Raw genomic sequence first — 17,068 nt, forward strand, 5'->3', positions numbered from 1 at the left:
CGGAGAAGAGCTTGGATGGGCATGTTTGCTGGTTTTCTTCTTCTTTTTGCTCCATTGGGTTGTATCCGACGAGTCAAGGCAATCAGGGACATTGGTGTTGGCTATAATGGTCGGTGTCTACATTCATTTTACCAATTGAGGGCTACTCAAATTTGTAAAAATTACATAACCACCGGCTGAAATTCAACTTACCATTTATAAGACAGCCGATATTCTTATGAGTCATTCTTTCATAGATATATTTTTAACAGTTCAGTGTACTTGTAATGTTGAAACCCTCGCAATAACATACGCAGAAGTCAGGCGTATAAGTCGCACTTTCTTTTTGTAAAGTTACCCAAATGTTATTTGGTCTAAACTCGTCACATTTTTCTTGTTTCTTGATTCTCTTTAATGCTAAATCATTGTTGTCATCTTATAATCTATTACTGTTATTTTTTTTCTATATGACTAAATAAACTCATTTTGTAACGTCTCAGATTCGACGAATATCCTCACTATATCGACGAATCTTTCAAACGTGTTTATGTCTTCACTCACATGCACCTTATGAAACTTTCCAAATGATCGTTCATCCCAGAATTATCTCAAGGTCAAGCATGCTTAACTTTAGAGTTTTTATGTGATTAGTTCCAGAAAAGAAGATGCGTACCTTCTTTATATGAGTACTAAATATCAAATCTTTTAAGTACTCATCAACTGCATCGTCTCATACCTGAATAGTTTTTGGAATCCATATCTTTTCGATGTAAGATCGGTCTATTCAGTTACCTTCACCTATAAGCCTGTAAAGAGCCGCTTATTGTCCGTGCAACCTCATGACACTGACGATCACCTTCGTCCTCTTCAGCCCCGGACCTCACAAATTTTATGTATGATTCTAAAACATTACGAATTTTGTCTATTGAAACTCAAAATTTACCCCACCTGAAAATCCCCATTTATGGCACACATTGAGTAACGAGCATGCTGTTTAAAGTGCGTCTAAATCAAGATTAATCCCTCAAGTTTGAAATGAAACGCTTTGATTCCCCAAACACAAGAAACTGACCTTCACACTAAGGGATCAAATTGCTATCTTCACATTTACATATGAGACAAACACCATTAAGGATTCAAAATTCAATGTCTAACCATTTATTATAATAAACACAATTACTTGGTGAAACTACGCCATCGGGTGTACAAATACTAATCCGGGGACAAGCACCACAAGGAGTTGAAGCAAACACACCAACCTTGGAGCCTTTGGCGGCCCCGGCACCACTTGCAACTCGGTAGCAAATCGTTCCGATGGGTATCGAATGATAATCCCCCAATCCAGTGCTTTTCACCTCTATAATCTCATCATCCAAAACCATGGAATTCAGTATCTCCGCAGTTTGCTGAGCAGAGAGCTCGAAATTCACCACTGGGTTCTTCTTCAATTCGTTATGAATCCCTTGCAATGTAGCAACCCTCTGAGCCAGCATGTACCTTAGGCACAGCCGTTGGAGTACGTTAATAAGTTCTTTGTCAAGATTCCCATCTATGTACCAATCGCCTCCACTTATCTCCTTGGAAGGCTCGAATTCGAAGGCCATGTAGTGTTTCTTCCCCTTGTTCTGGATGTTGATCACCTCTTTCACCAATTTCTTAGCTATCAAAGACTTGAGTGATTTGTTCACTACATGATCGGTTAGCTTGGTATCTAGTTTGATGTCTCTTACCCAGATACCCAAATCCTTTTTGCTTTTGATTGAATTGAGAATGGCACGTTCAGCATCGACCAGGCCTGGGGGATCTGTTTCAGGCCTTTGCCGCTTAAGGGAAAGAGCTCCAATGGATCGACTCATTCCTGTAACAGCTAAGAATAATAACAATAAGCAATCAAAAGTCTGACTTCTCAAGTAATCAACGAAAGTTATGATAATCTTAAACGCATAAAAGCATTCCAATTTGCTACTTGTGAATTTTTTTCAATCACATTTCCGAATCCCCAATCCCACTTTGACTCAAAACTAGAAGACAACGTAGACTGAAGAACTACAGAAGAATAAATACAGGATAGAAAAAAATATTCGCTTACCGCCTCCGCCGCTACTTCGGGATGGGCTAACAGCTGCCGTGGCGCAGCCACGTCGCGGCTTCGACGGGGGAGAAGAAACGAGGGACATAACAGCAAAGCCAGGCGAATGTAATTTAATGCCCAAGCCCACTAGTTCATTAGTCCAGTAGCCCATTACAAACTTTTAATTGGCCCAATCGAACTTCGTGAATCGATACTTTGTTCTCTCCGCCATTCGTTTTAAAATAGTAGTTACTATTGTTTATATATCAGGAAAATGGGATCATACGACAGGCATGCTACCAGATGTGATTGGATCGGTTTTGGATTATATAGTAGTTGAACCAAATCAATTTAACATAATATCGGATTAAACCGGTTTCATATTTATCGGATTTTTTATATTATCTAATCCAAAAACGAGTCAAAATGAAACGGGTTGTACATGATTTGATCATATTATTGACCGAATTAGAAATGTGTAGGAACATATTCAGATCGAATTAAAATCAGTTTTATTTATTTTCAATCAATGTGTACTTAAACATATAATTTATCAAACAATTTATTTGAAAATTAAATATATTATTTGTTATATGCAGACTACATGTGATAATTATTAAACAACAAAATATCAAAATTCTTTTTAAAAATAGTTCAAACAATATTGGAGTTTACCGGATCCTATTAACGGACTGGATTGATTCCACATTAACCGGTTTCAGACGTAAGATAAAAAAGATTTGAGTAGGTCTAATGTGAAACGGTCTCACGAATCTTTATCTGTGAGATGGGTCAACTCTACCGATATTCACAATAAAAAATAATTCTCTTAGCATAAAAATAATATTTTTTCATAGATGATCATAAATAAGATATCTGTCTCACAAAATATGATCTGTGAGACCGTCTCACACAAGTTTTTGCCAACGAGTTTTGAGTCTTTTGGCGCAATTTTGTTCCATATTTATATATGAATATAAAATATTATTTTACATCTCAATTGCAGTAATCATAAAAAATCAAATATCATTTAATGTGTTTTGCGTGTATATATGTGAATAATTTTTGTGTTAATTTTAACTTTTATTTTATGTTTTTGATGATAATTTTTAATATTAGAAATGATATAATAATTTAAAATTTTGGACAATGATTACATTAAGAGACCGTTTGATATGTGTGATTGATTAAACCAAGGATATGATATATTAGTGCTAGTAAGACTTAAGATATGGATCACTAAACTGTATATGATATGTTATACAGTGTATGGTAACGTGCGAAAAATATATGATGTCAAACACACATAAATAAAAGAAAACGATAAAATCAGTCGTAAGTACTAGAATGCCCTTGCACATGTTTCGAAATAAGTGTACAGTTCTTTTTCTACTTTCACAATTATTCTGCAAGTAAAGCACTTTCCCATTTTCGAAATCACTTGCTCAAACTTGCATGTCACCTTCTATTTCTCCTTCTCTTGCAAACATTAAATTAGCTCAGCTTGTGAATCAACAATAGTGGCGAAGAAAACAATGGGCTTCCAACTTGCAACTTGTTTTTGTTTCATTTCTTCGTTGCATTTTTCTTGGGCTTTCGACTTCAATCTAGGTTTGTGAAGCTTGTGTCTTTGTTAGAGATCTTGTAACATTTTCAGCTTTTTAAGTAGAAGTGATTGTTTCATCAGTTCATGTAGTTTTTTTTCTGACAAAACTTCTTCCCACTGTTCTTAGTGTTTTTGTTTTCAACTTTGATTTAGGGATAACATAATTTGGATGATATTGTTAATTATGTTGTAATAGTGTCAATTTATTGTTAACCGATGTTCAGCGCACGGATGTTTACGACCAATGATAGTTTTATAACATCTTCCATAGTAAGAATAATGGTTATCTTAGTTCATAGATGTCAAATAATGTAGATGATGTGTAAACTTTTAAGCAGTCCACAATATGTCAAGCGAACTTATTTAGCTGAAAATTTTGACGTTGACACACTATTGTTGAGCATGTTAGTGAAGAAACGGGTTTGGAGACGAACCAAGTTTGATTATTTTGTTTATTCGATAGTTTCATTTCAATACACTCTTATTCAATGCAATTTTCTTGATATATGATTTTGAACATTTACTATACAGTTTGTTATGGACCTACGAAATTCACCCCAATGTCAGTGCGGGCATGGGATAATGATTCTAAGGCAGGCTGTAGAATTTTCTAGCCGTCCCAAGAAGTATTACTACATCTGCCCGACATCTTTGAAGCATCCAAACAAATTTATATGGTATGACGAATTCCATGAACTCCATAGCATGCCTAATATGGAACCAACTTTTAACGGAAGTGTGTCAAGTGGTGCACCATCGACCAACTTTGATATTAGAAAAAACATGCACAATGAGCCTCCCTTCAATGAGTCGTCAAACAAAGATGATTCATCGACATCGAACATCGAACACAGGTCCGACCACCCCCAAAATTAACTAGAGAGCAAATATGTTGTTGTTTTGGTTGTTTTTCCCCATTGCTTTGTGTCATCCTTTTAGTAATATTACTTTTAATTGTGTCCAAGTAAGTTGCATGGCTTAACTTGTTTCTGTGTTATACCACTATGCATTTGGATCATTTAAGCTGCTAATGTTTTGGGATCATTATCGTGGGTTTATATTTGACCTATCTTGCTTCTTACATGAGTTGTCGCAGTTTTTTTTTCCTTGGAAAAAAACTAAGGTTAATGTAACAATCTTTGTACTTCAATCAAGTTAATGCAAGATATCTACATTTGCTTACATCCACCAACCATGACACTGGATTTTAATGCAGATTACTAATGCATATTCATTTTTTATTCGGTCTACTAATACATTGTGATATCCGATGTAATATTTTAATTGATATTAAGCACCAACTACCAGATTTGTTAAGATGGTGCATATGCTTCTTCAGATGTCATGTATTTGTCACTATTAATGTAGCATCTACCAATTTTTTTTTCATGTGTCTATTTTCCTACCTATGATCTTTGTAACTGTCATATCGGTCATCTTTTCCATCAGAAAATGTGTCCGTGTAGCATTTATATAAATGAAGTAACTTTGTAAATTATTACATGCATTTACATTATCCAACAACCAAAAGATTTGATCTTGATGTGCTACAGGAATGCATATTCATTTCGTGCAGAATCTTATAACTCCATGCATCAAATCAAATTAAGTCAAGTTTGATTGTTGTGTTTTGGCTGGCATTAATGAGTTAGTTGTGTCTACAAGTTTTCTATTTAAAGCTTATAACCAAATGAGATCAAGTGCACAGAAAAGACCTAATATTATATTGAAATATCATTCTTCCTCGTCTACTTCAACGAGACAATGAGTAAGAAAAAGACACAAGCTTCTGATGAGTGATGACAGTGTTACAAGTAGTTGGAAATACCTGCTGCCCAGTTATTGGAAAGAAGACTTCGGGTATATTTATCTCACTTCAGACGATGAAGTTGAGATTTTACCATCACCTCCTAAACGTAAAAAATCCAATAGTGTCCAAGATGTATTTGTTTCTTGTGCAGAAAAAAAATCCCCATGTGATAAGGAGAGGCTGACAGCAAAGAATGATGTGCTTGTCAATGTTGAACCTGCCGACTGTAGCAAGCAGGATGAAGACTTTGGATTGCATCAATGTGCCAAACATGGTGGGCGGTGGAGGTAACGAGTGCGATGGAAAACAAACTGATATCCAAAGCTCACAATCTAGTTGCTCACCTATGAAAAACTGTGGCTGAGATTCTTGTTGGATATTGACTATAATGTTGTGTATGACCTCTTTTTGTGTATTTGTGGCTTCCCAACAATGTATATATGATATCGTAGTTAGATGGCACTAGTTAGTTTGATGTGCTGCTTTTGTGTAATTGTTGTGAAGCTTATGATAAAGGTTTGCTCACACCTTATTAATGATTAAGTACAAATGTAATTGCATAATGTTTCTTAAGCATTTTTCATTATTAATGCCTTTTATTTTAGTATGTGTGATTGCAATCTTCAAATTATCATTTCTGATGGAGACAAAAGCAACTGAATCAAAAGAATAACTTTATACATTCATATTCAGTGTTTTGAAGTGAGAGGAAGTGATTTGTTACTGTATATTATCAAGACATTCATATTTTTTACAAGTTCATCATCATCTTCTTCTTTTATTTAAAATCTTTCAAACCACATTGAGAAGAACAATTGGACAAAAATATTACATGGTTGCCTAAAACTTTGCTTAGAATTCGATTCTCCATGCACAGAGAAGGAGTTGGTGTGCAATGAAATATGTCTCGTGTATGTAAAAAACAAGTTACCATGGACATAAAGTTGGATTGGTAACAATAATACAATTTATCACATCTAAGGACATGCAGTGAGGTTGGGGGAAACACAAGAATTAATGACGGATGGAAAGCTAACCAAATATTACTAAAAACAACTCACCTGAAAATTATATCAACACCATATCACATATCTTCCCTAAATAAGTCCATATATATGTTGAAAAAGAGTGGAAGACACATATCATGATGTAGCACAGTTACTTGCACATAGCGAAATACATATCTTGAAATACAACATCAACAAAAGGGGAAGGTAACACATACAGAAACAAGATAGTACCAACACAGCACTGTCAATCTGTTTTAGTAATCCTTCGCAAAAACGATAATTTTCCATCATCGTGAAGACTGAAGAACAATGCTAACTTCTTTGGTTTCTCTATCAATCCCTGCTTAGTCCAGGAATCTTTTGTAACACATCCAGTACATCCTTTGAAACAGGCATCACGATCTCATAGTCGTGACTAAGACGTTTACCAAGATCAGCTATTGCCTCTTTTGTCATAGCAGTAAAGTTATTGATGGCATCAACAAATAATTCTTCACCTTGCAATGCTTTTTTTCGTTTCTTTTTAGTTTCATTTTGATTCTCCGATGCTGTGAATGAGGTCGTATTTGCAACATAATTAGATTCACCACCCACCCTCCATGTTCAAAGGTATGTTTTCGAATCCTATATTCATGCAGCTCCTATGACATCGTCAATGTTTAGAACTTTTTGAACTGCAGTTGCGAAGGTCGATGTTCTTCTCCCTGTTGTACGATCAAATCCAAATATTTCACACCAATATATAATGTGGTCATGACTTGAATCGCTATGTTTTGGCACTACTATTAATCTATCAATTTGTTTTTCAATAAAATAGAATCAATTTTCTAAATTTAATATCTTACAAACATAATTTGTAATGTAAAATAAAAAAGTAAACAATTTTGTTACTTTCAAGTAAACGTTACCTTGACAAATGTGTCCCACGTTCATCCGACGCCTCGATCATTTTTTGTGTATCATTCCACCCCATTCCACTTCTACGCAACATGGTTACTAATGTGCCATGATTTTTTTTCCATACATGAATTTTTGAGTTGATGTGTGGACAGCCTCGTAAGTCGGTCCCTGGGAATATTTTCATTTTTGCCTTCCCAAGGAAATTCAAGTAGCCACACTTGAAATCGTTCTCACTTTTCCAGCCATTTGCAATTGCTTCTTTCAATGATTGTATCAATACTTCTTACTCATGATCACTCCCCACCCGACGAATTTTTTCAGATTTCTTAAACTTGTTAGCCATTGTACTAGTATATTTCGGTATCTTGGCTTGTCTTTATTAGGTACTTGAACATTCACGTAGGTATCATACAATGCTCCAAGACAACCCTGCAAAGATTGTCAAAACACATAATCGACGACAATTCAAATAGCTAACGATAACGGGTGTAGTTTAAAAACAAAGGAAAGGACCTGTATCTACCAAATTTTTACTAAATCGAGGATAAATCATTGTACCTTGAAAAATTTCCAAGCTTCGTTTGAGCATTCTCTGTCACTGGATCTGGCTTCACGAGAAGTAATGGGTGTAGTTTCAAAACACATCTAAGCACTTCTGAAAATGAGTGCTGACAGTATACCCACTACATAGGTAGTAATGGCCAATAACTTTATTTTTCTTTTGGTGTGCTAAAATAGACAAAAAAAACGTGGTAACCTTCTCCTCAACTCGTATATACCTAGATTCCACTAGGCCACCCACATGGGTTACGAGATAGCATAGACGTGCGAATGCATTACGAGTCGTTCGCAAATTGACAATACATTGGACATTTCCTATGTCAATAATCCTACGTAAGTGGTTCACTTGAGCATTTATTCTTTCAGGATCATCATGCATTTCATGTCTTCTATGTGTCCTATGCTTTGTTTTGTATACAAACTTGGTGTAGAAACGCGATACAATGGTGACGAACACAAAGGAAAATATGATAATTTGTTGCAACACTATCAACTCTTGTATGTATCCATCTTCTTCACCCATGACAGATAGATGTCTGTGACATCATGAATTATTAGTATAAAGTTTATGTATAATCCATATGAATGTCCAAATCTGAGTAACCATGCAGTAACAAATTGAAGAAGTCAACGTACACATCGTTACTTATGAAAATGTACAAAAATATTACCAAATCGTGGAGGTTAAGGATGTGGAACATAAGAAAGAACAAAACTGGTTGTAGATTAATGATTTGGAAGATTAAGAAGAAGAAAAAAAGTATACAAAAATAAGAAAAGGTTTCAACTGGGAGCATGGACTTCAATTCAAGAGAAATATACCACAAACAATAAAAAATCGTAGCACAAAAATTAGGTTGTTCGTCTGAAATATGATAATCTCACAAGTATTTTTGACGAGATATGTTGTATTTCGACAATGCCTTCTCCAAAAGCGTCTCAGTCGATCAACCCTGTTATCGGAAAGCGATTTAATCTTCTTCTTGGCTCACACTATTTCATACTTCTTTGTTCTTCAGCTTTCTCCTTCCCGAACGAGCTTTATGATCTAGGGTCCTTTCCTTATTTTAATCGGTTTTTTATTTCTACCTAAATTCAGTACAATTAATCAGGGCAGTATGGGGATATTTCATAAAAATCTAGAATAATATACAAGATGTGAGAATACATCTCAAGTGTCTAGTGTGATATCTTGTACTCATATTTTAGTCATCAATGTCGGGCCCAAGGACATTTTATTTTTCTGAATAAGACAAAGGAACAAGGGATGAGACAATATGTGTCATCTAATCCGTCTCTCATCCACCGAGACAAATGGTACCTAAATATTTTAGTAGTTTTAAAATTCTGGAAAGTAGGTAGGACATTGACAAGAGAATGTTTTTATAATATCTTATATTAGATAAAAATATAGTTTTTTTTTTATAATTTTAAAATAATATTGTTGTTATTTTAAAAAATTTATATTGATACAAAGTTAGTTATTTTAGGTGTTTCAAACTTAATAATAAAGTATGATATAGAATAAGTATATATAGCATAGATACTATATCAATTTAAATGTTGCTTTACCAAAAGCTATAGTTAATAGTAATGGTGTAACTCAAATCTTTTAAACCGCACAGCAGCTCAAGCACCACGGTTCGATCGCTTTACTAAGCAGGGACAATTATTGCACCCAATAATCTCTCTCCCAATAATTGCACTTCTTGCAATCAATGGGAATCGAACCCGTGACCTTGGCTCTGATACCAATTGTTGGACCGAGCGGTTGTCACTTTACCAAAAGCTATAACTAGTAGTAATGGTGCAATTCAAATTTTTTAAACCGCACATCAGCTCAAACACCACAGTTCAATTGTTCTATCAAGCATGGACAATTATTGCACCCAACATTATAGCTTCTAAAATCCTAAATTTATAAATCCCAAATTTACAACTTCTATAAATCCCAAAATCTTATATCTAAAAATTCCCAAAATTGAAATAACTATGATTTCAATTTATACTTGTGTCCCCTATTTTTTTACGACAAATTCTTGAATGAAATAGTCCTTCCAATTCACCAGTTTCTACTTCCGTACAAAATGCCTATCAACGGTGTTGCATTAGAATACTGCCCAACTTTATATATGACTTCTTAAGAGTTACTGAATGAAACCGACTCGAAAGATATTTTATTCTTATTTGAATTCATTGAATTCGAGTCAAATTCGAGTCTAAATTTTATTATTTGACAATTTGCGAACTTTCGTAAGTTTTTAAAAGAAGTTTTGATAATTTATTAATATAATATAAAAATGAATAGTCTCTTGTGCGACAGTCTTACGAGTGTTTATCTGTGAGACAGATCAATCCTACCGACATTCACAATAAAAAGTAATACTCTTAGCATAAAAAGTAATATTTTTCATGGATGACCCAAATAAAGATCGTCTCACAAAATATGACCTGTGAGACTGTCTCAACAAGGTTTTGTCTATAAAAATATAGTAAAAAAAACATATTTTGTATCTTTCATATAGTAAAAAAACATATTTTTATCTTTCAAGTATTTATTTATTTAACCAATAGTTTTAATAACTCGCTAATGTGCTTGAATATTTCATACCAAACTTGAACAAATTTTTTTTAAATATTTCGAGTTTCGCATCAAACTCAAATATATCTATTCAAATAGAACTCAAACTTTAGATTTTTCATTATGTTCAGTTTGATTTGGTTCAGTTCATATAATTTATCTTTCATTTTATGATATAATAAGTAATTTTATTGTTAAGATGGAAGTGCATGTAACATAAACTAAAGTATAAATAACATTATCAAATTCATGTGGAAAATAGGTACCTACCGAATATTAAATTTAATATAGTTGAATATATAATGTCCAATAACTATATCAAATTTACATTTGATTAGTGAATGGCTTAAAATGTAGATGTCTATTATAAATCAACAAATTCATTAAAATCGTGTTTGAATTAATGGATTTCAAATTTATAAATTTCAAATATATTTTTATTATTTAGATAAGAAAAAGCATGTATTTCAAATTTATCACTTACATATTTATATAGTATTTTATATTAATGAAGATTGATTTCAAACTAGAAATCGTGGTGTTTTTATGTCGTTGAAATTATGGGCTAATGGGTCTCATTGAAATAATGGGCTTTATATATACGATTGGGCCTCATTTTTATTTATCAATTTGAGGAACCCAAGCCCAATAATACTTCTTTTATGCCCAATTTGCAACCAATCTCCGGTGACTAACATTTTATCCCGAGTGTTGCCATGGACTCACTCATCCTCTCTGCGCCGTTCTCCCACCACTTCTCCGCCGCATCCAGTTGCCACGGCCACCACCCGGGCCCTCAAACTACACCACCTACTGCTTTCTGCCTGCACCGTTCCAAAACCCGCCACCGAACGTTACCCCTCAGATGCTCCCTCGCTTCCTGCAACCACCAAACTCTCGGCTCTTCGGTCGCGGCTCCATCGGAGCAATCCCTCTTGCTCCATCTCACGGATTCTTCCCCTCAGACTCCCGCCACCGCCATGCGTGGCGCCGATTCTGACGCCATGGGGTTGTTGCTCAAGGAGCGCATTGTCTTCCTGGGGAGCAGTATTGATGATCTTGTCGCTGATTCAATTATCAGTCAGCTGTTACTGTTAGACGCTCAGGATTCGACCAAGGATATCCGGCTGTTCATCAATTCGTCTGGTGGCTCTCTCAGGTTTATGTATGCAAATTTGTCATTGGTTTAGTTTTATGAAGTCCTTTTAATTCATTTTGCAATTTATTACATGGCCAAAGAAAGATGGCTGACTTGGCTTCAGTCTTTACTAGTTATTTTTCAGTTGATCTGAAGATGGGAATCCCAAAATCATATTAGCTTTAGTCACAAGGTGGATTATGTTTCCATGTGTACTTGTTACGAGGATTGAATGACCAATATATAGTATGAGTTGGTATTAGAGTCACTGCGAGAATATGATTGAGTGCATTTATATTGGTAGATTGACATTGCTTCTTATTTCTGGGTTGCCAAATGTTTGTGCTAGTCCATAATTGTGCGTATCTAAGATGGCATATTCAGGTTTTTCCTCCTGATGGATTGTGTGGAGAAAGTCAGTAACTTTGAATGTGAGAGGCCAACAATTTGTACCATTATTTCTTGAGTTGAAAGATAGGTTGAAGGAGTGGATGTAGTGGTCTATCTGTAGGAGAATTTGGCTTCATATGAATATTCTTTCTTCTAAAACTACGTATATTTGATTTATTTTTATATAATGTGATCGATATGTTTTGAATCTTTCAATGATTATGCTCTTTTCATTATTTTCACCATTCTCGTGCTCCAGTTAAATGGAGTTGGTGGTATAATGTGATGCACATGTCACTGGATCTTTTTTTATGCTCTGTTGTTTTAGGTGCTTCAACTTTGCGCTTGCCCCCGTATCTACCTTATATCAAAATATTGGTCTAACCCTTCCATTTAGAGAATACTGGGAACGTAGTACATTTTTTGTATTGATTTAAAAATCAGAGTTTTTATTCGGCTCACAGTAGTTCAGTTATCTTAATTAGTGATGGTTTATTCCTACAATGGATTGATCTCGTTTCCATTTTAATATCTATCGAGTCATGATCAATCTAAATTATCTTACCAGTATTGATTGATAACCAGCATAAGTTATCCCATATTTATGGCCTCAAGTCTTTGCTACTTGAACTATAGCTAAATGTGACTGCATTGGATGGAGGCACACTTTAAATATTGATTTAACTCTATCTCAAATTCATTGTCTAATGGAATAGGTTTTAGTTGTGGTTTAGGCTTAATATTTTCTAATTCTTTCCAAGTTCATTCACATATATTCTTTTACTCCAGCGCTACGATGGCCATCTTTGATGTTGTACGGCTAGTTAGGGCCGATGTCTCCACAATTGCTCTTGGCATTTCAGCATCAACAGCATCCATTATTCTCGGTGGTGGCACTAAAGGCAAGCGCTTTGCAATGCCTAATACCCGAATCATGATCCACCAACCACTCGGAGGTGCTAGTGGGCAAGCAATTGATGTGGAAATTCAAGCCAGGGAGGTAATGCATAACAAGAAGAACGTCACAGGAATTATATCTGATTGCACCGGTAGATCATTTGAACAAGTTGAAAAGGATATTGATAGAGATCGCTACATGTCCCCCATTGAAGCAGTGGAATATGGCTTAATAGATGGAGTTATTGATAGGGATAGCATTATTCCACTTGAGCCTGTCCCAGAAAGAGTTAAGCCCTCTACATTCAATTATGAGGAGATCAGCAAGGATCCTAGAAAGTTCTTAACACCCGATATACCTGATGATGAGATATATTAGTCTGGACATTTATTTTGGGTAAACATCCTTTATAAATTTCATTTTTGCTTCTGTACTTGGTGCTGAACATCCTTGGATTCACATGTACTTACAGATGTTTAAGATTTCAAATGAAACCTTGACTTCCTGTTTTAAATTTATTATCTCATTGAGCTAAAGAACAATTTTTGAGAATTTTAAAAGTGGCTAAAATTATTGATATTCTGCTTGTATATTGATGCACTCATATTTCACTTACCAATGGCTTATATGATTTGTATCTTTCTGTTAAGGTTAATTTTATAACTTCTACAAGCACATTTTTCGATATCTGCCAATTTTTTTGAGAGAGAGTCGATGATTCTAGTCACAACAAAATTCATTCAGTCTTTATGTCTTTTCATCAGAGATCCTTTAGACTGGCAATTGATTATCGTATAGTGTACTGAAGCAGTTGTATCTATTCAAGAAGCTGCTAATGCACTGTCTTATGCTACTATATTTGAGGGATTCATTTTGTTGTATATTTTGACCAGATGGCATCAGGTTTATGTGGCGAAGTGATGAACAAATCAAGCATTCGTCTTTAGAGTCCTTTTCACAGGTTCCAAGTTTGGGAAGGGTTGCTTCAGCATTCAAAATTCCAGTTGTGGCCAGAAATAGTGTAAAAGTGACTGATTCGTTGTCTCTGATTCATCAATACTTTGTTTGTAACACATGTAATGTACCCAATTCTGCTTTTCTACGACAAACTGGGTCCAGTATTTGTTATGAATGAGAATGCAGAATGAAAAGTCGTTCATGTTTGAATGCAGCAATGTTTAGACTTCATTCTTCTGTGTCCCATTAGATGTCACGACTTGTGGCATGCTGCGTGGAATACTTGCGCGTGTGCAAGTATATTGCATTGCCCTCATGCAAGGTTCAACTACCCATGTTCAGTTTATAGATTATCTGATACCAAAATCTTTAAGTTTCTAATAAAGTTTTGGGTTCCAGGTCCTCAACTCAAAAAAAAACCAAGTATGTGTCCATAAATATCATATTATTTATATTATAACTCGATTCATTGATTGAAAGTTTTAAAATTTTAATTAAATAAAAGGACTGCATTCAACTCTTATAGCTAATGCTTTTCAAGCACATAAGATTAGTTGACTAAAACTTATGTAATGTTTTGTTTAATTATTGTAAATAGTTAATGTTTCCAAGTGCATGAAACCAAATGATGGTTGTTTTGTCATTAATTTAAGAGTAGGTCTTTTGTGATATGCTCTCACGAATCTTTATCTGTGAGACAGGTCAATCTTACTGATATTCACAATAAAAAGTAATACTCTTAGCATAAAAGTAATATTTTTTCATGGATGACCCAAATAAGAGATTTGTTTCACAAGATACTATCTTTGAGATTGTCTCACACAAATTTTTACCATAATTTAAATAGTTTTATCGTATAATATGTAATGAATTTTAATCAAATGATCACTTATATTGGGGTGTAAAATCGATGCATCAAAATTAGATCACCAAAATTATTATTTTTAGAAAAATGTACTTTAATAATTTTTTTCCTTTCAATAAATCTCTGTGGTGCATATATGGTGGTCTCTCAGGTCTAGTTGATATATATTTTCAAAACCTATAGAATTTCATAATATTTAGTCAATGTAGGTTTTGATATTCTTCCGGACATTGCAATTTCTAGTCAAGAAACATGTCCTAATTTTATTTATTTTTTAATAAAAAATAAAATGTCACTATTATTGATTATAAAAATTAGGAACCCACCCCAATTCATGGCCGTCCCAGATATATATTTTTCGTAACGTAAGGCTACGTTTGGTTGGAGGATAGGATAAAATAATGAAATGATTAAGAGAAAAATGATAAAAATAATGATTGAAGTAGATAATGATAAAATAATATTATGTTTGATATGATTTTTAAGAATGAGATAAATAATAATCTTTTGATTAATTAACAAAATTGCCCTTCAAGTTTTGTGGCGGCGGTCGGCGGCGGCGGTTGATGGTGGTTGACGGAGGTCGTTGTGTGCGGCGACGGCGGTCCGCCGGTCGGTGTAGGGAAGTGGTGGTGAGTTTGGATCTAGGAGAAGGGTAAAATTAGAAAAATATGATGGATTAAGAGTGAGATAAATAATCCTAGAGATTTTATCACACCTAATATAACATAATCATTCATAGGAGTGATATATTTGATTAAATAATCACTCATATCAAACATGTGATTAGGTGGGTTAAAAAAAATAAACACACCTAATCACCCATACCACCATTATCAAACATGTGATTAGGTGAGTTAAAAAAAATAAACCCACCTAATCACCACTACCAAATGCACCGTAAAAGTATAGGTAACGTATTACTCCATAGCGCATATATTAATTTGTTTCTATATATATATATATATATATATATATATATATATATATATATATATATATGTATATATATATATATATATATGTATATATATATATTGATATATATTGTTGCATAATTATTTTTGGAAAAATATAAGCAACTCAAGAGTTTGATTTTTCGATTGATGTTTTGAAAATCGGTTTGGATAATTTGATTTGAATAACAATTTGATCGATTCGAGTAGCTAGAGATATAATTCGAGTATATTGTTTCTCATGTAAAATTTTTATTGTTCAAGCAGAATATGTAGATTGTACCCGAGGAACCGACTAATCTGACAGGGAGTGAGACCATTTAACCCAATCTACATATTTTACTTGAACAATAAAAATATTACAGGACAACAATGTAAAGATTTTATTTAGAGCTGTAGAATTGATATTCATTAAAATACTCAACTATAAAACCGGCTACTTTGAGAAGTGAAACTTATGACTCCAAACAGTTTTAAAAATTTGTGAGAGGTTTGTTACAATTGAGTATTTGATATAAGATATTATCTTAAATTGGAGACGGTGCATGATGAGTTATAAGTCAAACCAAACATTTTTAAGTAAGAATTTTTTTTAAATAGTCCTCTAAGTTTGCCTATTTTGTTTTTGATTTAATAATTATTGAAAGTTAGTTTTTTTTTTCCATGTAAGTTAGGTTATGTTTTGACTTTTGATACGTTTTCTCGAAAAACTGACATGTCACCATAGAATGCTAACATGATTCCGAGAAAAGTTGATGTTATATCAGGAAATGCTGACGTATAAGACGTCATGTCAACACTCCGTAAAAAAAAACCAAGAACCAAAACATAATACAAATTACATGAATACTTGTGAAACCAAAACACATCATGATATTAGTTGTATCTTTTTTCTTAAATACATTACTTCAAAACTGGACTGAATGACATCTCCACACTCAAAATGGGAGGTGGTCATGGATACGCTCAGTTCAAACTCATATTACGTTGAGCTTTGTTTCATACGTATCATTTAATCATTTAAAAGTTGATGGAGTAGTTTAATTATGAGCATTTTATCGTTATTTTTGCTAATACTACCTATGTTAAAAGACATTTCTTTAGATGAATTATATATACAATTACCTAAAAAAATATCTATTAAATTTATCATATGCACGATTGTCTTATAATTATAATTCGTCTAATTTCTCGTCGCAACCCAGCTTGAGCTTAAGCGATCCTTCAACAATTTTATCTAAGTTCGAGTTCTGGGCGAAAAAATTTTTGATCTCTGACTTGAGTTGACTCATTCACAAAGACTATAATGCAAGATCAAGTTTCCCAGTATAATTCTGTTGGGTGCA

The 17,068-nt window shown here is 33.9% G+C and overlaps 2 protein-coding genes across 4 annotated transcripts; one reads left to right on the forward strand and one right to left on the reverse strand.

The window, feature by feature from the left end:
• Positions 1-1,008: 1,008 nt before the first annotated feature.
• Positions 1,009-2,259, reverse strand: LOC140829850 (uncharacterized). Of its 2 annotated transcripts, none has more exons than XM_073193132.1 (2): positions 2,069-2,259; positions 1,009-1,846 (listed from the first exon to the last, which is right to left on the reverse strand). In XM_073193132.1, the coding sequence occupies exons 1-2, from the start codon at positions 2,220-2,222 to the stop codon at positions 1,116-1,118; spliced, it is 885 nt and encodes a 294-aa protein (XP_073049233.1). In that variant the 5' UTR covers positions 2,223-2,259; the 3' UTR covers positions 1,009-1,115. The 2 variants fall into 2 exon arrangements, with proteins under 2 accessions (XP_073049233.1, XP_073049234.1); XM_073193133.1 differs by having other exon boundaries at positions 1,009-1,837; positions 2,069-2,237.
• Positions 2,260-11,192: 8,933 nt separating this feature from the next.
• LOC140831142 (ATP-dependent Clp protease proteolytic subunit 4, chloroplastic-like) lies at positions 11,193-14,132 on the forward strand. 2 transcript variants are annotated; one of them, XM_073194930.1, is made up of 3 exons: positions 11,193-11,677; positions 12,836-13,340; positions 13,848-14,132. In XM_073194930.1, the coding sequence occupies exons 1-2, from the start codon at positions 11,235-11,237 to the stop codon at positions 13,320-13,322; spliced, it is 930 nt and encodes a 309-aa protein (XP_073051031.1). In that variant the 5' UTR covers positions 11,193-11,234; the 3' UTR covers positions 13,323-13,340; positions 13,848-14,132. The 2 variants fall into 2 exon arrangements, with proteins under 2 accessions (XP_073051031.1, XP_073051030.1); XM_073194929.1 differs by having other exon boundaries at positions 11,194-11,677; positions 13,838-14,132.
• The last annotated feature ends 2,936 nt before the right edge of the window (positions 14,133-17,068 follow it).

The sequence above is a fragment of the Primulina eburnea genome, chromosome 4 (genome assembly GCF_022965805.1).
Source record: "Primulina eburnea isolate SZY01 chromosome 4, ASM2296580v1, whole genome shotgun sequence".
In the NCBI taxonomy this organism is placed as follows: domain Eukaryota; kingdom Viridiplantae; phylum Streptophyta; class Magnoliopsida; order Lamiales; family Gesneriaceae; genus Primulina; species Primulina eburnea.